The 26,967-nt window shown below is 33.2% G+C and overlaps 2 protein-coding genes across 3 annotated transcripts; one reads left to right on the top strand and one right to left on the bottom strand.

Moving 5' to 3' along the window:
- The first annotated feature begins 156 nt into the window (after positions 1 to 156).
- Positions 157 to 5,724, top strand: LOC149487031 (uncharacterized). The gene is made up of 6 exons (XM_089697247.1): positions 157 to 1,271; positions 2,056 to 2,273; positions 2,443 to 2,587; positions 2,666 to 2,894; positions 3,042 to 3,250; positions 3,750 to 5,724. Exons 1-6 carry the CDS (start codon positions 633 to 635, stop codon positions 5,649 to 5,651), a joined length of 3,342 nt encoding a protein of 1,113 aa, XP_089553373.1. The 5' UTR covers positions 157 to 632; the 3' UTR covers positions 5,652 to 5,724.
- On the bottom strand, positions 5,717 to 19,223 carry LOC149487030 (organic solute transporter alpha-like protein). 2 transcript variants are annotated; one of them, XM_089697256.1, is made up of 7 exons: positions 18,836 to 19,223; positions 14,461 to 14,609; positions 8,875 to 8,966; positions 8,397 to 8,483; positions 7,600 to 7,696; positions 6,771 to 7,017; positions 5,717 to 6,015 (listed from the first exon to the last, which is right to left on the bottom strand). In XM_089697256.1, exons 1-7 carry the CDS (start codon positions 18,990 to 18,992, stop codon positions 5,813 to 5,815), a joined length of 1,032 nt encoding a protein of 343 aa, XP_089553382.1. In that variant the 5' UTR covers positions 18,993 to 19,223; the 3' UTR covers positions 5,717 to 5,812. The 2 variants fall into 2 exon arrangements, with proteins under 2 accessions (XP_089553382.1, XP_089553381.1); XM_089697255.1 differs by having other exon boundaries at positions 8,818 to 8,966; positions 18,836 to 19,220.
- Positions 19,224 to 26,967: the final 7,744 nt, after the last annotated feature.

Genomic DNA, 26,967 nt, shown 5'->3' with positions numbered 1-26,967 from the left:
ATATTTAACAAGTACCTGCATAATATATCATAAGCCCAGTACAAGTACCTACAAGCTACAGAAAAACCTACAGACCTACAGAAAAACTAGAGGATAGCGTACCTATATCCAAAGGATAATTTGAGGATTTAAGTTAACTTATATTAATACTCTATTGGTCATATAACCTCAATAATATACCTACTTGTAAAAATATATTATTTAATATTGTGCAACATAAGAAGAAGGCTGATTGATTTAGTTTATTTATTAAAATAACATCCCTGTCTAATTATACATATTTTTGTTGAAAATAGAACAGAAAGTCCTAAATTCTTATAACTTATGAAAGCCCAAGGTCATTTTCATGATCCAAATTCAATACATTTCACAAGAGATAGTTCGTCACGTCTGAAATATCCCGGTAAAAATAAAGAATTGTCAGTATTTCACCGCGGATGAGGCGTATTCGCAGAGTAATAGAGATTACACTTTGAACGTCGACGCACGTCTCCCTCTGACGTCGAATCTATTTCGGGCACCCCAGTCTCACACTGATGCTGGTCCAACACTCGGAAATCCTTTGTCTTATTTAAAGTATATCGGTCAATACCTTAATCAATTACAAGCGTTGTTTATAAAAGTGTTCCGAAATGGGAAATATTCTCAGTGGTGCGACTAACCAGGCTTCAAGCTCACGCGAAGCTTTATCGAGTGAAAGTGAAACAATGGAAAGCAAAAGTGACATTGACGACGCTAACACCAGCGATAACTCTGACGAACAATATCACGATACCGTCAGCGATGATGAAGAAGCGCGAGCGAGATCGAAAGAAGAAGAAATGTTAGCGTTTAGAAGACAACTAAATATTAAGCGCGAACAAAGAAAGGAGATACTTGCGCGGCACAAATCAGATAAGAAAACTTTGGAAGATGCATTGAAAGAAGAGAGGAAAGCTAAACTACAACTTTATGAACAAAACAGGCATTTTCGTGATTTACTTGTTAGGAATAATATAGACGTTCCCGAAATTCCCCATGAGACTGAGGAAAACGCTCTATTCAAAGAAGCTTTAGATCAATTAACAAAAGAAATGGAAAATCAAAAAGCTAATAATAATAGATTAAGGTGCGATCTCGCAAATTCTAATGCTGCTCTACAATCCGCATATTCGGATATGGCTGACTTGAGCGCTCAAAATGCAGAATCAATGAAGCAAATACACGCATTGAAAGAGGTGATAACTGTTAGTAAAACAATGATTTCCCTGCGTGAAGATCAACTGACTGAAGTAAGTATTGTCTTAATAATTTAATAGCATGATGAAAAATTTAAAAAAATTTACATCTACTACTACACAAATTACGTTCTCAATTATTTTTCCCATTTTATTAGCTCATAGTTTAAAATACCAACCTCAAATAATTTATAAAGAAAATATGCTCAGAAAAGCCATTTAAATGCTATAAACTCTATTAATATTATTTTATTCGTGTATTAAAATTGTATCTGAATTTTGAATCTTGAACTTAAACTTAAAAATATCGAATTCCACGAAAGAATTTTCGTTTCTTTACTGCGTGTGTTATTTTATATTACCAAATTCCATAAACAGTGCAACAAAGTTATGTTTTCCACGATTGCACGTGAAGCCAACGACCCTAAACGCTTTCGTCGGTCAGAGACTTGCGTCGCGACGCGGGAAGATTATCAACTTGTTTTCCGCGCTTATCGAAGCTTTGGCACATGCACTTGAAATTCTGCCAAATTAATGTACTACGATGTTGACTAGATCCATATTAAAAATTAGCGAATAGGCGCAATCGACGAACTAAGAAAATTATTAGCAATCGTTACTACTCGAATATTTTTATATTCTACTGTTTCGAAGTTCGAACACAGTATTAAAAACAACAATATTTGAATCTACATCGCTTTTTTTCTGGATCTATTCTTGTTCCTCTTCAAGTCATGGTGGTCGATAATTTTTAATTTCATCATTCCGAAACCTACTCGAAATCAATCCCATCTTGTAATGAGTAAAAAATCACATTAGAGCTTAATTATTGTTACAGTTGAAAAATAAATTGACGGAAATAGAGCAGTCCCTAGCTGATAGAGAAGCTAATATGCTATCAACAGACCTGAGACAAGAATATGAACGTCAATTACAAAATATAAGAACCCTCAGAGGATTGTATGAGGAAAGAGCACGATTAGCAGAAGTCACAAGACAGGCTCTCGTAAGGGATCTTGATGAGCAGAAAGCCTTATACGAAGCAGAACATGCAAGGTAAACGCCGTTATATTTGTTCAGTCTCTCACCCTTTCTTTACTGCCTTGAATCGGGAGAAAATAATATAATATATCTAGTGAATATTGTGTACAATAAAATTATTAATTATTAGGGCCTTTACAGATTCACCTTCACTTAAACTTACAAAAATAAAATTGCTTTCCAGATGCAATGATCTAAATTCCGAACTTGAAGAAATGAAGTCCAAGATTGTAGGACTTGAAGAAGCCGTGGAAGATAAAAATAACGAAATATTTACATGCAAACAAGAAATGGATGGAATCAAATCTGAAATGGCTGTTGTACACAAGGTTTGCAATTGTTTGAAAATTTTTTAAGTATTAATAATAACAACGCAATTAATGCTTGTACTTTTTTCGTTTCTACAGCTCTTTTCACAAGTGTTACTTGGTTACAAAACTAAACGAGACCTAGACAAGCTTGTAAAACTACTTGAAGAGAATCATGGCATTTTAACGCACATGGCTGAACAGGAAAACGGCTCTCAAGTCTCATCGGCATTGCCAAAATTGCTTTTAGAATTAGTCAATCAAGTGGATGATAGTAATAAAGAAACTATTGAGGACAATCTTCAAACAACACCGAATGACGAATCAGGTAAGAATAGCTAATTAATGAAAATGTTAATAAAAACGGAAAATGTTAAGAGTCAATTACGAAATAAAACTGCATAACAAAATTTATAAAGAATATTATTTATAAAATTTATTACAACCTTACATAATATTTAAACTTTAATTTCAGCTAACGGCGAGCAAGGAAATTATAGGGCAGAAGAAATAGTTCAAAATCTGCCAAAAGTTTGGAGAGTTTTAATAGAACTCCTCAGCCATCAATCTGACTCAAACGCAAACGAAACAGTAGAAAAAGTAACAACATGTTATAAAACCGTTGAAACAAAATCGGGCCAGGTACAAGTGCCCAGTGTGAGTCAAACCTATATAAGATTAAAGGTAATTATTACAAACATATTTATAACTATACGAAGGGACTTAATATAATTGTGATTTTCACGGTTTAATGATGCAACTCTATCTTTATAATTTCGTTGAAATTAGTCACAATGTTAAAACATCATGAAAACAAAAATACTTTTATGAGCAAGACGCATGTTCATAAAAATAGGTGCAACTTCTGTATGATTCTTGGACCTCAGCCAATATACTTGAATTGTATTCAACAACAAAAAGTTAAACTGTTTAAAAAAATAATTATGTACCAGATATTTTAAAGAACGTCTAATAGACTCAAATCGAAATTTAAATAAGTAAGATAACATAGAAATTTAATATGATTTGATATAAATACAAAAAAAAACGTAGATAGAACCCATACAGTTCCATAAACAAATATCCCAGGGATAGGTATTGACTGACACTGTAAATTGAATCTTTAACAATTTATAACATTATTTTTTAATCCAATTAAGTAATTGAACTGTTGTTGTTACAGGATTTGATAATTGAGAAACTGAGCCTAATAAAGGAAGTAAATCGTATGAAGCAACTTAATACACATTTAGAAACTCGGCTTCAGGAACAAGAACGGCGACTTTGTTTAGTTACTACCGAATTAAGCAAAACGTGGCATGTTGTTGGTAGATTACGTAAACATCATCATCAACTGCATACACATGAAAAAATACTTAAATATGAATTACAACAGAAAAGGAAACTTTTGAATGAATTAAAAGAAGAGCTTGAATACTGTCGGGAAAAACTCGAACAAGCAAGAGAGAAGAATACTCAATCTGAAAAAGATTGGAAAGAGTTAAGAGCAGAATTTTCTAGTAGAAAATTAAAAGATACCACTTCGTTAAACAATTCTGCGGAGAGTGGCTACAGCGATGAGAAACCAACTGATGAATCTTCAGAGTCTAATGATGAAAGTGAATATATTCCAGAGTCAAAATTGAAATGTAAGAAGAAATTTAAAAAGTCATTTGAAACTGTAGTCGATTCAAGTGCCGATTTCAATTTAGCTGCTGAAAGAGATGATCCTGTGAGTGATATGATAGATGTAGCAGATCTTTCGCTCGACACACAAGATGAAAACCAAGAGATCCTTGACGACTCATGTAGTAGTGAAAATCTACTAAAAAGTGACAAAATTTGTTATGAAACTGAAGACGAAGCTGCCGACATCGTTATCGACTCATGTCATGAAGAAAATTCAGCCGCGGAAACTAATACAGAATACGATAAAGCCAGAGAAATTGATATCATACCAGATGCTGCTACCACGTGTAATATTAGTGATAGTGAACTACGTGAAAAATGTTTACAGAGCTCTCTATCAGACTCACAACAGCCATCTGTTTCTTTAATTGATCCTGCTACAATTCTGGAAAATATAAAAAAACAAAACGAAAGGTTAGCTGAAAAGGACAGGAAATTAAATAATTTAGAAAAAAATAGCTCTGAACTAATGGACAAAGCCAATAAACTATCGAAATTTAGTAATGACATAAATAGCACACTCGATAATCTTCTAAATAAGCCGACATCAAGTGGAAAAGGGAACAGAATTCATAAGGAAAACGAGCACTTAAATAAGGATGAGGGGACTGAAAATGATAATTCACTGCAAACTGATGTTGTTCAATCTGTTTGTGGAGTACTAGAAACTAATTCAAGCGCAGGCCCTTCTTTAAACAATACTGATCTTACAGAAAACTCAGAAAATAAGTTTAAACAAATACTAGAAAATGTCAAAAAACAGGATGAACATTTGAAACATAAAGATGAGAAATTGGACAAACTGCAAAGCGAATGCTCAGAAGTTGTAACGAGTATATCAAATGCCATAAACAAAGGACAGCAGTTAAATGAACGATTAAGCGCACTTCATACGAAATTTTATAAAAATTCAGACGACGACAAAGCCATTCAGAATGGTGAATCTCAACAATCAAGTTCTTTCGAAAAAACAGATGTTGACGTGACTGAAACGGAATTACATAATCAAGCAGTAGAAAATGTAGACAAATGTGATGATAATGTCACTGTAGTTGATACTAAAAATGACCAATGTGCATCAAATGAAGTATCTCAAAAGGAAACTGTTGCCTCTAACAGCATATATAACCAGGCAGAAGCATCGACCTCAAATGAAATAGACCACGAAGCAAGATTTGCAGCCAGAGATATACGATTGAAACGATTAGAAGAACAAACGAAGTCACTTGTTAGTAAAGTTAACAAAACGGCAACGAAAGGCGTAAAAATTAATTACAAACTAGAAGAGTTGCATAACATTTATGGATCCGACCAATCTCGATCTGGAACACCTTCAGAAGATACGGGTGAGCACTCACAAAGTAACGACGATGAAAAAGAAAACGAAACAAAATAATATTCGACAGAATATAAATAAATTATGTTATATTATAATCTAAATGTGTGTGAAAAATAAAACTATAGTTTCATACAGTGTTTTATTATAAAACAAATTATTAGATACAGGTATCTTCGTGCGTTAACGTAAACATTAAAATAAACTTAACAGTAGACTATTTACATGACATGTTTAATGTCAGTCGTATGTTTCTCGTCTGTGTCCTTGCACTTCAAATCGATAGAGTTGATGCTATCGTCGAGTACAGCCACGACAACTTGCTGGACCTTGTCGGCGACTTTGCCTGGAGGTGAGGAGTACAGTCGCCACGCCCATAGAGAGAGCAGGAGCATTTCGAACATCATCAACATGTTTTGTATCACTGAAAGAAATATTTAATGTGTGTTATTTTGTGAAATTATAATTCAAGTAGTTTAAAAGTTGATGCAATAAATTCCCTGATAAAAAACACACAATAACTTATTATACGTAAATAGTAAGAAGTCTTAACACAACGTTTGATAAATTGCTATGACATATTTTGTACTCTGTTTCGTTTAAGTTTGTAACACGTGATTGTGGCATATTAGATAATGTGTGATTGCTACAACCGAAAGCCGAAAGGTCACAAGTTCGATCCCATTATAAGTTATGAAAAAGGGTTCAAAAGATCAAACATAAAACGGCGACATAAGATGTCTCATGTGAAAATCTCTCAAACAATTTACTTTTTTTTTAATTTGCATATTCGTTGACAAGTACAGAAAAACTTTTTTATTTTATTTCGAATATCTTCATCTCTACGTATAAGTATATATTACTTTTAAAAACAGATGCAACTAATTGAGTCTAGACTCTAGACCAATAATCATTAAAAGCTAATGCATAGATACGGCAATAACATTGAAGCATTAAAGATTTCTAAATATATAGTATTACGCGTCTATATTTAAATAAAAGAAAGTCGGATTAGTTACACTATACTTATAACTAAAGAGCATCTGAACAGTCTTGGTAGATTTAAATGTATATAAACTATAAAAAAGCAGTAGCTAGGTAGCTTTATCACATAACTTTAAAAACCCTTCAAACCACCAACCCATACGTTAATTCATTTTAAAATCAACCAGCACTTACGATTAACAATCACCGACGGGTGTAGAGGCATAATACACGTCACATTAAACAGATCCGGCACCACCCTAGCGATACCACACTGCAGTTTAACAATAACTAACACCAGTTGGACAACAAGGAATCGCAATCTAGGTTTGGCGCCAGTCGCTTCTGCCGCTCGGATACACATCATGATACCCCAGATACCAGAGAGAATAGACGCCGCGATAAATGGCTGCATGTATACGAAACTGTTGAATTGTAACATCTGTGGAAAAAGAAGTTATCGGTTAGGTATTTATATACTACTAGCGGTCCGCCCCGGCTTCGCCCGTGATACATATTTACGTTTTTTCATATTTAAACTATCCTAACTCTCAAGTTGGATCGATCTGCACATGGTGTGCGAATTTTATTATAATCGGTTAAGTGGTTTAGGAGTCCATTGAGGACAAACATTGTGACACGAGATTTATATATATGTATATGTATTAAGATTCTATTGTAGTAAAATATTTAAGCTTTGGGAAATCCTGATAGTAAAGTCCGTAATTTTTACAAATAGTCATAATATCTTCTTGCCATGAAGAAAGAGAAAAAAATGTTTGTAGTTGCTTAGGCCAATAAAATGGATTCGATTTTTATCTTAATTTTCAAAAAAGTTAAAAGAAATTGACAACGGAGTAATGATTTGTAGATCAAAATGGGAAAAGAATAAATAAGCACTTAATTTTGAACATTTCCTACTTAATATACATTATACATATGTATACCACGCCCCAAAAGTCATTCAAGTATAAATTACAGGACGAATAATATTAGGGAATAGAGAGGAAGCTGCTGTACGCACCAAGTCTTCAGCCCAGAGGATGAGTATGGTGAAGTATATTATGCCTTGGATTATCGGCATTTGTAGGATTAGTAACCTCAACCATGTCAAAGTTTTTCTGAAAAATAATAATATAATTTATAGTACATAATACAAGAACTAGATACACACATTCGTCATATCTATAAATATGTGGCCCTCGTTCCTTAGTTTTACCATGTTTTACATAACAATGAAACATGTCTTTAGTTACCTACTTAATTTATTTTTATATTCATTAATGAAGAAATAAAATTTTCCGCTTCAGACATTATAAAAATTATTAATAAGACAATTAATTTTCCAACTGCCCTGTAGGGCAAAGGTATAATCTTCTTCAATTAACCACTCCCATTTCCATTAAAGGCTGTTAAATTAATGAAGCACGCATTTATAGCCTCTTCCCATTAAAATTATATAACCAAGGTCCACGCGGCACCCTTATTTGACATGTTCCCAAAATTGGATGAATTAGATAAAACCATACCGGCAACAATGGCCGTAAATTGATACAACTTTGCGAAAACTCTAATTAACTTCACCTGTTATTGAGTTTTTTTACAACATAATAATACGTCAGTAATTGAGTTCGTTGTATCGAGAACAATTACAAATAGCCGTAAAACTAAATGCCGTAGGTACTAGTTTTCAGTAATTAAATGTGTGTAATTTACCCCGAACAAACAACATGGCAGCGGCACTTAAAAAAATGTATCCTAGGTTGTAATTACATGAAAGTCGTTTTAGTTTTACTTGTGATGGAAAAATGTACAACTCACTTTTGTATCTGTGGCCTTGGTAAAATACAGCATGGCCAGCAGCAACAAGGAAGAACACGTGTTTCCAAGTGTGATCCTCCTGAACGTCTGAAAAACATCAATAACAATTTTATTATTTCTATAACAATACATTTATAGAATTTCATTTGAAAGTGGAGACGAAATTATTTCACCTGGCTAGTCATAATTATTGAATTGAACAAAAAACTAAAATGCCTTAAAAAATTGTCTGATTTAGGCCAAATATAAATTGCCAATGGACCGCATGGTCTAATTTAAAAAAAACGGAATCGAAGTTAATCTTTCATCAACATGATCAAAATGATGAAAGATTAATGATGAAATGAATGATGAGTCTAACATACATAGCGACATACGTACCTACATTATTACGGTAAATTCGCGAATACGCAATATGTACCTGACTAGTTGATTGGTGCCACCGCACTCAGCCATAATCATAAAGTAGATATGGTACATAGCTATCATCACAGCTTCTTGTGCAACCGCCTCCGTAATGATTCGAGCTCGAGGGACGATAATTGCGACGAAGCCCATAGCACCGACTATCTGGAAAAGTCAAAATGTTGCATTAAAATGACATTCATTGTTATTGTAACGATCCTGAGCATCTTATGAACTTATTCTAGTGTCTCCAAAGACTGCTATAAGATGATAGAGTCGAACTCCAAAAGCTTCTCTGTTTATTCTACAGTTGCAAATTAGGAAAGTGTACCATCAATTATTTTTATTGTACCGAATTGTGAGTTAAAGGAAGACCTTCTATCTTCTAGCTTGCTGTCCATTTAAATATTCTATGCAGAATAAAACTGTGAAGAGAAACTTTTTTTAATATGCTGCATTATATCATAATACTAGGCCGCTCCGCGCGGTTTCACCCCCGTGGCTCCTCTCCTGTTGGTCGTAGCGTGATGGTACATAGCCTATAGCCTTCCTCGATAAATAAGCTATCTAACACCGAAAGAATTTTTAAAATCGGATCAGTAGTTCCCGAGATTAGCGCGTTCAAACAAACAAACAAACTCTTCAGCTTTACAATCTTAATATACAGGGTGTCCCACTATTGGTATACTAAGCGCGAAGGAACTTGTAGTTTTGCATACACTGATCACGTAAAAAATACTTTAAAAAAAAATTACGTCCAAAATTTTTTGCAAAATTTTTCCTGAAAATCCATGTTTTCTTCTCTAGCTTCGCGTAGCCGGCATATACCGCTTCTCTAATATGAGCATTTTATCTATGAAAACATAATCTTAAACGATAGCTCACGTGCTGGTGGCAAAGATGGGCGGCTCGCTTGTTATGGGTGTACACATAGAGTTTTAAGAATTCATCTATTTGAAAAAAAATGCGTCTGGAATTTTTTAATTATTTTTTACGTACTCAGCGTATGCAAAACTATAACCTCCTTTGAGCTTAGTATACCAACAATGGGACACCCTGTATATAAATCTCGTGTCACAATGTTTGTCCTCAATGGACTCCTAAACCACTTAACCGATTATAATAAAATTCGCACGCCATGTGCAGTTCGATCCAACTTGAGAGATAGGATAGTTTAAACATGTAGGTAACACGGGCGAAGCCGGGGCGGACCGCTAGTATTAGTATAGATTGACATTGTGATGATTTCAAATGTTATGTTTTTTATTGAAACCATGAACTATGCGGCGAATTATAATTTGATAATATCGTATGTATAGTAAATCGATGCAGTGACCGCTTTTATTAGAAGAAATAACGTGGGCAAGGGCATATCGTGCGAAAACCTTACGGTCTTGGAATACATATTAGTCTTTGGAATGAAACGCTTACTAAACAGTAAACACTAAACTTGCGGTTCTTCACTATAAACCTAGTTTTTAGGGTTCCGTAGCCAAAATGGCAAAAACGGAACCCTTATAGTTTCGTCATGTCCGTCTGTCCGTCTGTCCGTCTGTCCGTCTGTCACAGCCGATTTACTCGGAAACTATAAGTACTACAGTGATGAAATTTGATGGGAATATGTGTTGTATGAACCGCTACAAAAATATGACACTAAATAGTAAAAAAAAGAATTGGGGGTGGGGCCCCCCATACATGTAACTGAGGGATGAAATTTTTTTTTTCGATGTACATACCCGTGTGGGGTATCAATGGAAAGGTCTTTTAAAATGATATAAAGTTTTCTAAAAAACATTTTTCTTAAAGTGAACGGTTTTTGAGATATCAGCTCTCAAAGTCGTAAAAAGTATGTCCCCCCCCCTCTATTTTTATAACTACGGGGTATAAAATTCTAAAAAAAATAGAGGTGATGCATGCTAATTAACTCTTTCAACGATTTTTGGTTTGATCAAAGTATCTCTTATAGTTTTTGAGATAGGTTGATTTAACTGTAATTTATTATATTTGCTGCTACGGAACCCTTTGTGCGCGAGCCCGACTCGCACTTGGCCGGTTTTATTTATTTCTTTAAGTACCTACTCTATGTTACGACCGAAATTTGGGTATGTAAATGATGTATTTTGCTTTCATTAACACACGTTAATTAGAAGAGCAAGTTCTGCTGAAAACAATCGAGGTTTTGAAGTTTCAGAGTGTGAATTGGTAATTGCAATTTTTGATGTATCTTAATTTTAAATAATCGTTACGTACTTACTATAGATAAGGTACCTATTACCAATTAAATCACATTTATAATAACTTATATTATTCAAAACTAGTTTAGAAAAGGTATCAAATAGTCACCTACAAGTCCTGTAAATATAGAGTCATGTAATAAATCACAATTTTTAACTTGAACTTTTATTCATATAAAACTTACTATGTATTACGTTAAATTTATTTCAACTATGAATCATGATACTCGGAATATAAAATGGACTAGACTGGGAGAACATAATACATATTATTGATTAGAGTTGTATACGTAGTATATATTATTATTAGTCTGTGATTAGAGCTTGAAATAGCAACTTGATGTGCGTTTATTATTACTGATATATTTAATTTTCCAGTCGCTAACCATACGCCATCGAGCGACAGCAATTCTTTACGATTTTCAACCCTGTATTTATCACACCCTATGATTTAGTTCTCGCTACAAATACTATGTCACTTTTTTATTACTAATTTTGTAATAAGCTTATAGACCGGGAGATACTGACACAAAATTTCGAGTCATTTGTAACAGGATGGCGGTTCTACAGGGTTCTTAGTACGCAATGACAAAAAGAAAAACGATGGTGTGAACGCTGGTACCGGCGTCTTAGTCGCGTGGGCGTTAGTCGAACTCGTCGGAAAATAGCGAAAGTCAAACGATTTGTAACAGTATGGCACTTATTTTTCCTGTAAGTTTGAGGATCAACGAATATAAATACAAAATTTCAAAGATCTAGGTGTTGGAAATCTTCACTTATATAAATTAATACTAAATTAATTTTTCATGGCAAATATAATAATGGTCACATTTTATCAAATACTCTCCAAAAATCCAAATGCAATACTGGTACAAAAAGTTTGGCGAAATAAAAAATTTTTGCAGATTTTCGGCGGTATGGCGACCATTTGGAATCGTGCGAAAAGTATGGCATATGGCATACATAACATATGGCAAATCGTTTGACTTTCGCTATTTTTCCGACGAGTTCGACTAACGCCCACGCGACTAAGACGCCGGTACCAGCGTTCACAACATCGTTTTTCTTTTTGTCATTGCGTACTAAGAACCCTGTAGAACCGCCATCCTGTTACAAATGACTCGAAATTTTGTGTCAGTATCTCCCGGTCTATTATATAATTCATCAATATGATATCGATCCGTATAAATGATTCAGTGTAACTGTTTTGGTGTTCAGCGGGACACATACGTACATTAATTTAAGGGTACACAGGGAATAAAAATACTTGGGATTAAAAATCTAAAGTATTTACTAACTTAGATTTTTCCTTTCCCTCGAACCGTTTAAGCTGTTAATTCAGTATTTACTCAGTACACAACCATACCAATTTCCTGATTAATCTTATTACAGATTTATCTGCGTTTAAAAGTTACATAACGTAAAAGAGAGAGTTGCATTCATAGTAATCTATACTACTAACGGTTTCCCGCACAAGTAGCGTAAAACAGCAGTATAATATTATGAAACCATCGTTTATGCAACACTGGCTTTATAATACTGGTTCGTGTGTCCTAACGTGACCCCGTTGTAATCCTTTAAAGTTTAAATGCATCGTTTCTTCACCCTCATTGTTTTGTTGATATATTCTTTTATCGGACCAAACTACTCATTAAAATAAAAATAAAATATATTATATATATGTTTATTACGTTATTACTCATAATAGTAATCAAAACAAAGATCTTATTCAATGACAAGAATTATGTAGAGCTATAATTATTAATAATGGACACAATGTGGATAATGGTTTCAATCAATGTAGGTACAGAGGAAATAGGTAGGAATGTAAGCAATAACTGTAATTACAGTTTTTATAGATAAAATGAGTAATTATCTACCTATAGTAATAATATTGTACAAGTAAATTGATTAAACAATGAAATCTTTAAGCTTCTTTATGTGTAACTACGTATGTGTAGTATACCTATACCGAATCTATAATTGGTAGGAAAAGCAACCTCCTCTCAATGGTATAAGAAACGTTCTATAATAAAATAAAACGTGCTCTATACGCGATGTTTCACCTTAACTTTTTGGGCCGTTGATGAAGTAATATCCGAAGCAAAAATGGAACAACATTCGCAAATTAAGTACCTACACTTAAGTATTACCACAGTGACAGTCAATTATCTTGACTGTGAATGTAATGACATCGATACAAGCCTTCCACCACCTGTGCATTGTACGCACATGCAGCATGATGTAACAAAAGATGACGATGCGTGGTCACAGACCTACGTAATTTGTTACGTACCACTTATTCTACCATTTCGTTCATTAATAATCACGATAAGTGTAGCGGTACTATCGATTTTCGTTTGTATCTTTTTGGATAAATTTGGAAATATTATAATCTATGAACAATGGTATTCCGATGACTTGACTCTACTCTCAACTGTAGTTGCCACATGTCCCATTTGGAACCGTAGAATTTCACAAACGTTCGAACCCACGGTAAAAAAACTCTGATTGATGAAGCTTTTGAACGCTATAAAACTAAATATCAAATATTATGTTTATGTTTAATCTTGAGTCATATCATTTTATAAAGCAATCTGAAGGTTGGTGTAACCCCAAGTTTCACCGAAAGCAGATTAAAGTTTGACCTATCAAATTATATTCATATCAGAGTTTAACAAAAGCCAAATTGTGACACCGTATTGGTATCTATTACAGTGCTAATCTTATCAATACAAACAAGATTTTTTTGTTGAAATCAATAATACCTACATGTTCTCTCTGTTGTATACTGTTCGTTTAAACTTTATAGATTATGCAACGCTGATAACTAGGTACACTTATTTTTAGGATGGCAATGTGCCATGGATATAAGCATTAAACATAAACAATCCCATATTATTTAAAAATTCGCATGACATTAGTTTATTAGCCAAATTACAAAAAGAAAACCTGAAAGAATGTGCGTGGTGGTGATGGTTTATAAAAAGTACCTATTGTTGAGAATGACCCTTTAATGGTTTTGATCACGGAATAAAGGCATTTTGTTTCATGTATTTATAGTTCAATTATTAATCCTTGAAAGTTAGGAATAATTTTGTCTGAATTCTGTTTGATTTTAAATTGAATTATCGTCGCAAATCGTATTCAATGCAATGCCTATGCAGCGTTTGGCGGAGCGAGACGATTAACTAAAGATAACAAACAATTTTAACTCTACGTATAATAATTGAAAAGTGCATCCAAACGTTAAAAACTGCACAAATTTTTCCTAAAATATAAATGTTACTTTACGAATATTTAAATGTTCGTCTGTCGATCTCTCAATAAACGTCAGTGACTTCAGACAAGCACGACTACATAATTATTATGTAGAGATCTAGGAAAAATTAATACGTTCTATAAATAAAAAAGTATGTACTTACAGGATATATTCCGAGTATTACTCCCACACTCAATTTCGTTTCGCTCCAGTGCCTTAGCGCCGATCGGAGCGTTATTATATACAATATACATAGAGCTAGTAGGATGAACAGACCGCAGATAAATAGCACCCATGCGTATGTGTTGAGGGCTGTGGACAAAGGGTTCATTTAATAACAGACAGTGAAATGCGTATTTCTAGCATTTAAATTACCTATATGTAATACTAGTGGTCCGCCCCGGCTTAGCCAGTGGTACATATTTCGCAATAAAAGGTAGCTTATGTCCTTTCTCGGGTATGAAAATATCTGCATACCAATTTTCATGCAAATGGGTTCGGTAGTTTAGGCGTGATTGAGTAACAGACAGACAGACAGAGTTACTTTCGCATTTATAATATTAAGTATGGATTTTAAGTCACAACCACACAACTGAATTTGTCAACCGACATTCCCAAAAATGGAGGAGGTTTTCAAGTGTATTGATGTTTTTGGCGTTATTGCTCTATAACTCCATGGGTTTGTGTTTGATAGGAAATTGACGCCCTTTCCATTTTAGAAATTGGAGTAGAACCTCTCCATCAGATGTCGGTCACCTATTTTATAGAAAAGATTTTTTATTGTAATTTGTAGACGGAAAAATTATGGTACGGTTTGAAGAAGAACGAAGATTTGCCCTAAGTTAAATGCCAACCCACTGATAATATAGGTAAACCTATAAAATCTGTGCAATTACTAAATATTAACAAAGAAGGCCGCCATACATTGATTGCACGAAAGGTTAATTGTACAATCTGAAGATCAGTGCCATTTAGTAATTACCTCCATTGCTCATATGTGTGAAGAAGTACTCTCCACAAAACCGGAAGAAACAAAGTCTCAGACCTGATACCAACACTACATTGATTTATATTATAGTACTAGTATAGTATTGTGAAACTTCATAAATTATAATCATAATAGAGGCAAATGTATTAGTTATTAGAGAGTATATTTATGTGCATACGAGTTGACTACTCTATAACGAGATTGACCGGCGCGGCGTGGCCGTAATCCGATCAAAAGACCTATTTTATTGAGTAGATAATTATTATAATACAAAACGAACGTCAACATCGTTAATCATAAGACGTGAATAGGCACATTCCTAGTGGGCTATAAATCGGCACTGAGTATAACCATGGACCAATAATATATATTGGTCCATGGTATAACTCCAAGAAACGGTTAATTTGTATTTACTGTCTGGTGCCAAAATTGAAATGATGAACCTTCACTTTAATGATGATTAATCATCTTTGCAAAAGTCGTATTTCAAGGTAGAAACACGTAGATTAATCTTGAATATCTTAACCACAAAGTGAGAATGAATGGTCACTACCTTTCATCCAGCCCTTCGACCATGACCCTCTTATTTTGTGGCAAAACAAAGTTTACTTCATTAATTACACAATTAGCTTCTCACAGCGATATTATAGGAATTATCTTGCCGTGATTGTTTGCTTTACGTAATTTATTCGTCAACTTTTTATAATACAGCTTCAAACGCAAATATACCATCATCAATATTATATACCTATAATTGATTTAATATTGAACGCTCTTTGATTATGAAAATTATATTTTAAAATTAAACCATCGTCCTTGTAGCTTACTTATGAATCATATTTATTAAATTTTAAATTATTGAACTACTTAAATCAATATTTTAAGCAATTATGTCTGAATAGGAATATATTATATAAAATTATAAATCAAATAAATATTTGGTATACCATTTAATATTAAAATCGGCAATTTTTTTTAAAGTTTACAGTACAATGTTCTCGTCAACAGGAAATTGAAAATTTCAGTTTAAATTATTTCCTCGTATAATATGCGAAAAATTTCACACTTACGAGTATGGATGCGAACTTATGACCTTTAAGTGACCTGTAAGTACATAAGCAGGAAACTAGGGTCAATACCCAATATGTTCACGAGGACATCTTTTTTTCGATCTTTTAAACAAACGAATAAGCAAGTTCGTTTATTTTAATTAAATATTTACTTAAGTAATAGTTCATAAGATGTGAAATATATTAACATAGTAATTTCGCTGAATTTTATTAAACATATGTATACTGCGTATATTGCGTATCGTATTTATAAGACAATTTTTTGTTGATATTTTATAGCTTCATGATATAGACGTAGGTACCCTATTTAACCCACTTCAAAAAAAGGAGGAGGTTATCAATTCGGCCGGTATATTTTTTTTATGTATGTACACCGATTACTCCGAGGTTTCTTAACCGATTTACGTGATTCTTTTTTTGTTCGATGCAAGATGGTGTCGAATTAGTCCCATAAAAATTTTATTCGGATAGGCCCAGTAGTTTTTATTTTATGAGCATTTTTGTCTGTACTCGATGACTTAATTTGAAATGTAGCAAGTAACTTTGATTCACTTCCCGGTAACCGATTGAGCTGAAATTTTGTATACCTCTACGTATGTCAATTGGATAGCGATGAAACTTTATCATGACATAGAGCTGATTTGATGATGGAATCGGAAGGTGGCCATAGGAACTCAGTAATATATTGACTCAATTTTATCGAGATTGGGCTCGTTTGATTCATGTTGAAAAATACACTAAAAAATATTAAATAAAAATAACTGCGTTAAAAACAACCGACTTCAAAAACGGAAAAGTAATAAATAAAAAGATTTGAAGTCGGTTGTTTTTAACGCAGTTATTTTTATAAGCTTTAATCTACTTTGCGTTTGTAGAAACTTCGCTGTTTCCCTCTCGGTTCTGACTTTTATATAAAACTATGACCACAGAATATATAATAGTACCTATGACTATGATTGCTTGTTTTTAACATCCTTATAACAGGTTATGGCATTTTCAAATATGGTAAAGGCGATATAGTTAAAATCTATAATGTGGGTAATAAAATCGGCTCTACATAAAACTCTACACGTAATTATTTTAAACCGTTATACGCGAAATATAGATAGGTACATATACCTACCGAGTAAAGCTCGCTAATCCAGGTAGGAAGAATAATAAATCCATAATGTGGGTAAAACAATCGGCTCTACCTAAAACTCTACTCATGATTTTTTAAGCTTAACCGTTCTACCGCGAAATACAGAACTATTATAGATACCTATACCGAGTAAAGCTCGCTAATCCTGGTAGGAAGAATAATAAAATCATAATGTGGGTAAAACAATCGGGTTTACGTAAAACTCTACACATATTTTTTTTAAGCTTTAACTGTTGTACTGCAAAATATAGCCTAACAGAAACCTATACCGAGTAAAGCTCGCCAATCCAGGTAGGAAGAAAACTACATAGTATTGTAATGTAATATTTTATCAAAATGCTACGTATCGATTTCAAGTACCTTACAAGTTTCACGATACACTCGTAAGAAGGTAAGTGAATTCTTGCAATAGGATACTTCTAAGTACGCCTACTAATTACTAAATGTTCAGTGTTCCGTACATTATGGGTTAGTTACATTTAGAACAATATTCTAAAGGCTTGTGAAAATTATTCTGTGCTACGAGTTACCACGGATAAAGGAACTTTTGAAATGTAATTTGTGTGGGAGATATTTTAAAGAAACAATAAATTGAATTCGTAAAGACACCACAGAGATCTCTATACCCCTCTATATATTTTTTTTTAACTCTATCCAACTCCACACCCCCCTCGTGAGATTTTATTTAACCCATCCCCTAATCTCACGTGAGATTAGTACAAAGACTTATTTTTACGCGGCTTCCACTATTGTTAATATACGATTGTACGATTACAATTAACAATATATTATACTATTCATGTAGACATTGGCATATTATTATGAAAAAAAACCTCATTAAAAATGTATACTACAAACAACATACATATCAAATAATTAATTAAAACTTTTGTAAAAAAAATTCAATAAGAAAACACACCGGCTATAATTGCTCTAGCTTGTTTTCTACATTTAAAATATAATTAATATTTACTATTTAGTATACTACCTACATAACATCTTTCAGATCTTTTATATTACCTAATATTAAATTCATATATATTTAAATAGAAACAAAATGAATCTATCAAATAACCGGGTTTACGTACGAGTATTTAAAATAAGTAACGATTTTTTTCTTTAGTCTTGATACAGATAAGCAACAGCAACTTTCTACAGATAATGTAGTCGTCGTAAACAAAAATCCCAAAGTTACCTACCTACTTTCAAAATGAACTCTTTTAGAGATTAGAAGTTTGTTTTACATACAAGGATTTAAGTTCTGTTTGATTTAATTCTGAGATAATTTAAACGTATCAAAGTTTGAAAGTACTGTTTTATTAAAATTATAATACGTTACCTGAAATATAGGTTCCAATATCAGGTGCAAGACTATAACTGTGGCACAACAAAGTTGTATTTATCGCATTGTTTGTGTCTGGAAGCCGAACATCCACACTAATATGCCTCGCAGTTAGTACCCTCGCACCACTGCTAGCCTCTGAATATAAATCCATTTTGAAAAACAAAATTGTCTATGGACGCGTTATTCCATATTTAAAATGCAAAACCCGCGTAAATAATTTAATGACATGCCGCGCTAAAGGTCGCTGTGAACGGGTATCGGCGGCAACGTTTTCTATACTGACTAACTGACTGCTGCTTCACGATCGCGTTCACTTTCTTTCGACATTTTGGCTGCGGTCTGCGCAACACGTAGCGTTGTACAATATCCCCAACCACATGAGTAGTAATACTACGATACGTCCGCGTCCGTCGCGTCCCTATCGTTTTTTATCTATACGATAAACTTAAAACTGTATCCATCATTAATATTTCATGCTTATAAATGTATGAAAATGCTGCAAGTATTCCAATCTTTATGACCCACTTCAAAAAAAGGAGGATTTTGTATATTGAATGAATGAATGAGAATACTTTATTTGCACCAAAACAAGAAAACAATAGGAAAGAACACGTACAAAAAGGCGGCCTTATCGCTAAAGCAGCGATCTCTTTCAGGCAACCTTTAGTCGAGGATCATGAGAATTACGTTTTATGATGCGGTTGATAGTGCAGAACACAAAAATCATAAAATAAATAAGTTTAAGACTACACATATTATACACTAGCTTTCCGCCTGCGGCTTCGCCCGCGTTTTCAAAAAAAAACCCGCATAGTTCCCGTTCCCGTGGGATTTCCGGGATAAAACCTAGCCTATGTCACTCAGAAATGATGTAGCTTTCCAACAGTGAAAGAATTTTTCAAATCTGCCAAGTAGTTTCGGAGCCTATTCAATTCATACAAACAAACAAACAAACAAAAAATCAAACCTTTCCTCTTTATAATATTTGTATAGATGTATAGATGTATAGATGTACATACATATAATATATTATTAGTTATCTTAATATATATAAATCTCGTGTCACATTATATGTTTGTCCTCAATGGACTCCTAAACCACTAAACCGATTATAATAAAATTCGCACACCATGTGCAGTTCGATCCAACTTGAGAGATAGGATAGTTTAAACATGTAGGCACCACGGGCGAAGCCGGGGCGGACCGCTAGTTATAATATATTATATAAAGATAAATCTTCTTTATATATAAAAATGAATCGCAAAATGTGTTGGTAAGCGCATAACTCGAGAACGGCTGAACCGAATTCGATAATTATTTTTTTATTATATTCCTTGAATTAAGAGGATGGTTTTTATGTAGAGAAAACGTAAATATGAACCACGGGCGAAGCCGGGGCGGACCGCTAATAGTAAATATATATGATGAGATATGGATGAGATAAAATATAAATAAAAAATTAAAAACAAGAGACGCATTTAACTGTAAATTTCATAGAAAAAGCGTAGGTACGTTTGATATACACACTAGATAGTAAAAATAAATATGTATTATGAACATTATTTATGTCTAAAAATCACCAAAATAACGCAAAAAGCATAGACTATCTATCAAGAAAAATCTCAAACTTTATCAGTAGGTAGGTAGTCAATGTAGCGTGCATACTGTGCATATAAAAAAGTTTTTAAATTATTTCAAATCCCAGTCTGTATTGTTACATAAATTAATTGAGTTATATTGTATTGCGTTCTAAGTTGTTTCTAAGCCATTGCTTTTATAGATTTTTTGTTGTTGTCAAATTGAAATTAGTTTCAGATGCAACTCGTGCACAAAGATCAACTTAATCTAAAAAAAACGCGAATTTTGGCAATAAATTTATCTCTTTTATTTATCTCTCATTATGTTTTATATGTGTATAAAATAAAGTTTATTTAAAAAAAAGAATAATTCTTGATCCAAGCAACCAAGTTAGTTATCTTTTACAAACGCAAAATTTAAATTTAATTAACTGTTTCACAATCATAAGGGTCACCTAAATAAGAGACTAGACCCTAGACCCTAAAGAATAAATATACATACCATTAATTATTGACTTGACCTGTTATTTTGTAATCAGTAAAGTCCTGGAGTCAGGAAAAATCCTCAGCTCATTCAGCCAATCACAAAAACGAGTATTCGACAGTAGTGGATTCTTTTGAAAAATATTCTCAGAAGTTTCTGCCACCTACAAGCAAAATTCAACATTAGAGTGACTTAAAGCTGGTAAACTTATGAAAAACGAGCTTTCCGCCCGCGGCTTCACCCGGGTTTTTAAAGAAAAACCCGCATAGTTCCCGCTCCCTTGGGATTTCCGAGATAAAACCTATCCAAGTTACCCTCTATATATGTGCTTAATTTCATTGTAATCGGTTCAGTAGTATTTGCTTGAAAGAGCAACAAACACACACACACATCCTCAAAAACTTTCGCATTTATAATAGGTATGTATTAGTAGGATAGTAGGATAAAAATAACTTATAAAAATTATTAGAAAAATATATTTAAAAACTAATACATATAGGTAATTATAATTATTTGCAGACCGATTATGTACTTACTACTTAGTCTTAGGGTTGTAACCGTTTGAATAAAAAAAATTATAACTACCTACTAACTACTACTATGAACTGGTAGTAAATACTAACTCAATGATAATTACAAACTAATTACGTAAAATAGTAGGTACCTAATTATCAACCACAGGAACAATGTCGCAGTTTAAAATATTTCAAAAAATGCTTTATATATATAGGTTAACAGTTTCTTGATAACTTCACTGGATTTAATATAATTTATTGAAAGGGAATTATTTCACCTCGATTTTACACTAAAATGGAATTACATTGAGCAATAAATTTTGTCTTCGTTATGACCATGAGATACTCAGGAAATAATCATAATAAATGGACGTTATCGATAGAAAAAAAAAGTTACGGTGTGTTAACGTGGATTAAAAAAAATCTTTATCTGGTTTAAAGTAAACTACGTAAAATTACGTAGGTACTTTGTTGAATTTGTTCATAAGGATATATTAAACAAAATATTTATTTATCCAAGTACACTATTTAAGAAGCTTTTTTGAAGCGTCATTACTCATTATATAGACACGGAAATGATTTACCGCCCACGCCGTTCCGAAAAAACAGTTTCTTCAGAAAAGAGGAGCCTAATTTAATACCATATAATACTATAAAAACTCTGTAATTGTTCATTTAAAATAAGGTAATAGAATCTAATTTTTTGAACAATGAATGAATGAAAGTTTAAAGTACCTGCCTACATTTCATCTTTACTTCTTAGCTTTACTTTACCAAATTTAATATTATCTACATTTTAACCTGTGATTGTAACCAAGTTTTTAAATTGAGCATTACCTTAATCTATAAATTACAATTCAATTGTCTCAAACATAATTTCAAACCAACATATTAGTTTTCATATTGTATCGGTAAAATATATTGTGGAAAAAAAGTCTATACATGCAACATGTTAGGCAACAGAATTTTCAGAAAAGCATACATATACCTACATAATATTATGAAAGGTTAATTTAATTTTTTGAGCTGTGACCTCAGCGTATGATACCTACGACAGATAAAATCTTATCATATACAAAACCAACATAAGTAATTAAACGTGTCTTTGTAATAAATGTTTTTGATTTTTATTTTACACTAGCTGTTGCCCGCGACTTCGTCCGCGATTCGGTCGTTTTTCGTCATTCGTCGTTTAAAAAAAATACGTGACACTTTATTTTTGAATGTTCTTAATTGTCTCTTATAAAATTTAACTACATTAAAATTGAATACTCTGATAAGAAAATCTTAAAATCATCGAAAATCATAGACATCGAATATCTGAGGAAAACATGAATGAATGTGATTTAAATTCTACATTTCTTAGTAATTAAAATAATAATCTAAATTAAATGTAGATTAACAGTTTGAGCGCGCCATTATAGAATATGTACCTAAGTAATAAATTACGTTAGTTTAGATAGTAACTTTACTAAAAACACGATGACTTTCTTTCGCGCTCGGTACCACAAACTAAACATGTTTGTGGTACATGGCCCGCGTCACTTTACCCCCCACGAGTTCCCCTCCGTTGCTATGCGAAAATACATTCGTCGCCCTACTGTAGGAAAAATTGTAATACTGTGGCCTGGGCGTTATAACACGCTCAGGGAATTCCTGAGTGCTGATAGACTTCCGTCTATCGGCATTTATACCAATTTTATATTAATATCACCATCTTGAGGAAAAGCTTCTAATGTCGATTTAAAACGCATATATACGGATTAACCTGATGAATTAACATGTTCTAAAATTGTGAAATGAGTTCAGTTTTAAATTCGAGAAATATTGATTTCTTGTATTCGATTATTCGTCGTAGTCGAATACAAAATATATTTAAAGAAACTTAGGTTGGCCTTCAGGCAAAAGGGATCCTATCAAATGATAAACTTGACCTTGTATCGTAAAAGTAAGAATGAAAGGAGCATCTGATAATTGTTGAGCACCAAAGGATCATTTAAAACGCAATACTATAAGAGCTAATATTGTCTAAGAACTGTTTAGATTGCACATGTTCCTCTAAAACTTAAAAGTAGTGATTTCAAAGGTTCCGGCGTATCTTCAAACGAAAGCCGACTCCTTACTCCACTTTAAAGCATTACAAAAAGAACATACTACGTTAATATCGCCTATACAGAAGATGATCTGTAATCAATTGTGAGGTTATAAGCAAACCCACTTTTATATTATTTTGTCGGACCACACCACCGAATTTGTAGATTGATCTTCTATGTTTACCTCTAAGTCATTAAGACTATGTCGAAATCTGTCTGCAGTAAGAGTTAAGACGGGCCTCTCGCTATTCGTCCGTTTAAAGAGACCAATAGTTTCAATTCTTAATCTTTCATTAAACAAACTTATTAATCGTTCTTGTCTCAAATAATGGTAATATTCGCGTCCCTACTCTAGTCATTGCTTATGCTCATGTTCATCTTCGAGAGATCGAATAATATTATGGTGCACCCTATTATTTGTCAAACGGTCTTCATATTGAGTAAAAGTTTCAGAATTCTCGAGATAAAATATGACGATCGTGATCAGCTGTGAGACGTAATTCCCTCTCAGTGAGGGTTTCGGTCTCACGGGATAGTACAATATGCCATTTGCGATCAGCTGTGAGACGTTATATATACCCTCTCAGTGAAGGTTTCGGTCTCACAGGATAGTACATGCCGTTCGCGGTCAGCTGTGAGCCGCAATTCTCGTTGTGAAGCGGTTTCAGGTTCGGCATAACACATGTTGTTTTCGGTCAATAGTAAGCCTCTTATCTCTAACGATCCTTGAGAACTCTTATTTCTCATTTTCTTAACTTTGCTCGAATTTCGATATATAAAGATTTTTTAGGTGGCACTGATGCGGGTGAATAAAAATTAAGTTAAAACGGACTAAGAGTGTTATAATCTCAATCATCATCATCAATACATATAATAAAATTGTGGAAAAGTGATGTCTGTACAATTAAAATATGTAGAAAAAAATTAGCAGGTGTTATTATTATCGAGAAATCGAGAGAAACCATTTTTTTCTCTTAAAAGCTCCCCCCCTCGCACTTCCCGAACTCCGATTGACCGTAATTTATTTTTCCTTACATTTTTATCATATCCTTTTCTAATGGGTTTCATCCTACTGCGATTTTTTTTTGTTTCAAAAATTATCTACCCTGGTGTATAGGTAAATTTTCCACATAAAATGTCCTTTAAATTATGTCGTATTATATTTTTAACCCCCGACGCAAAAAGACTGGTGTTATGTGTTTGACCGCTATGTATTTCTGTGTGTGTGTGTGTGTCTGTCTATGGCACCGTAGCTGGCTAACAGGTAAACCGAATTAGATGCGGTTTTTTTTGTTAGGCAGAATATTTTCCGACGCTGGTTCTTAGATAAAGTGTATCAAAATTGGTTCATCCACTTATTATACCTACATAGGGGTAAACGTGGGAATGAAAAAATGAAAGTTATAATTTATTTTTAAAGATCGTCGGGAAGTTTATGAAATTATTTATTCCTTTTTCTATACACTTTTCTTCGTCTCAACGGTTTAGTTACGTGCTCTCTCTCTCTTCAGCCTTTAGTTACGTGCGTGAGACAGGAAAGATCTAATTTGGATTTGTTTCTGGATTTGATAAAAACTGAGTATCGATTAAGCTGATCAGTGGCTACTGGCTACACCATAGATTATTAAAAACATCCGTTTAAGAAAGGAAGGAAATAGAATTTGCTCCTCTCCCCCCCCTGGTTCCTAAAAAATAATATGACATAATTTAAAAGAAATTTTACGTAGAATTAGTTAGGCATTTCTTTTTTGATTTTCGATATTATATACTAATCATAATTTTTAATTACAATAATATGTAGTAACTATTTGGTATAGGTTAGGCATTTCATTTCTTGATTTTCTTTAATAATTTGGTACGTAAGTTTTTTAGCTCAGTTTAGTAAGAAATTTTAATAACAATTCTTTTAATTATTTATGGTAGTACGTATTTACTCAATAATTGTATGTTAAGTAGTAATTCAGCATGGGCGTAGCCACGGTGGGGCTGGGTGGGGCGCTTACCCTGGCTTTGATATGGTAGGTACTAATTGTGAAGGGGAGTGGGCGTGGGCGTGGGATTAGGACTGAACGTGGCATATGGCGTGGGAGTGTGAGTGGGCGCGGGAGTGGGAGCATGAAAATAAAAATGATTTTTTATTGTTGCCCCACCCTGAGCCCATGGTCATAGGTCCCATAGTCACTATTCCACGCGAACGAAGTCGCGGGGACAGCTAGTAGACAAATATAATCAGAAAGCTTTGAACTCCTAAGCTCAACCATAAAAGATAGACATTTATGATGTCGGGAGATATTTTTTATATAATAGGGAGAACATTTCTTTCATACTTGATTTCTGTGTAGCTTTAACCATTAAGATACACGCATTAAGAACGCACACGCGACGAAAGCTTAAAAATGGAGTTGCTGCTCTGCTCACGAATATGAAAAATAATTGTACCAAGTTTCGTTTAAATCCGTCGAGTAGTTTTTGTTTCTATAACGGTTATACAGACAGACAGACGGACAAACATTTTTGACGTCGATGTCGATCTCTAATCACCTCGTGATAGTTATTTAGGAAATATATTTCATGTGCAGAATTGACCTCTACAGATTTAATATAAGTAGGTATACATATATTATTTAGATTCCAATTTTCATGTAACGTTAAATTCGACTATACAATAACTAACAGACAATGCAGGTTACTCTCGTTTCCGTAAGTTGAGGCGGCTACATATTCGGTCCTAATAACATGACTTTTTGTGAACGAAACGACAGCGCGGTTTAATTCGATGGCAACACCATCAGAAAAAAGGAAATATTTTTAACTTTGAAAAAATATTATGATTTACACTATTAATACTATTTTAACATTAACACAAAATATAAGACTGTGAGTGTGTAAAAATAAATCCAGCTAGTTTCACATCACACTTATGTTTATAATTAGGTATACGACATGAAAATATATTAATTACCAAGCAATAATCATACAGATAAATACTGAACAAAAGTATTAACAGTCAAAGTATATTTTTACTAACAACATGTAAATGATGAAGGAATAATAATTATCAACGAACTAACCTTTTTGTATTAGAGTCCCGCCTCGTGATCGAATTATTAAAACACGAAGATTTTTAAAAATGTAACCAATGAACACAATCAATATTAGATTAACTGTAATGGTGTCTAGTTTGACTTAAAATAATATACATCTACCCTCACTTTTAAAAATGTAGTATATTCACACGAAGATTTATTATGGGTTAAAGAGTTAAATAAATAAATAACATAATTATATTTAAATTATTAATTTTTAACATTGTGTTCAGTAGTGATAACATGTAAATTGATTTGATTTTTACGAAATCTCATAGATGGCGCTGAATCAAATTTGTCTTTATAGTACTAAGATTCTTTAAACAGTTTCTCTGCCCAAATTACGTAAATGACGTAGTTTTTATAGTGTA

Source organism: Colias philodice, chromosome 7, assembly GCF_061535455.1.
Source record: "Colias philodice isolate Cphi_HAF_F1 chromosome 7, ilColPhil1 Martin Lab GWU primary, whole genome shotgun sequence".
In the NCBI taxonomy this organism is placed as follows: Eukaryota; Metazoa; Arthropoda; class Insecta; order Lepidoptera; family Pieridae; genus Colias; species Colias philodice.
This window is presented reverse-complemented; position numbering and strand designations above follow the sequence as displayed.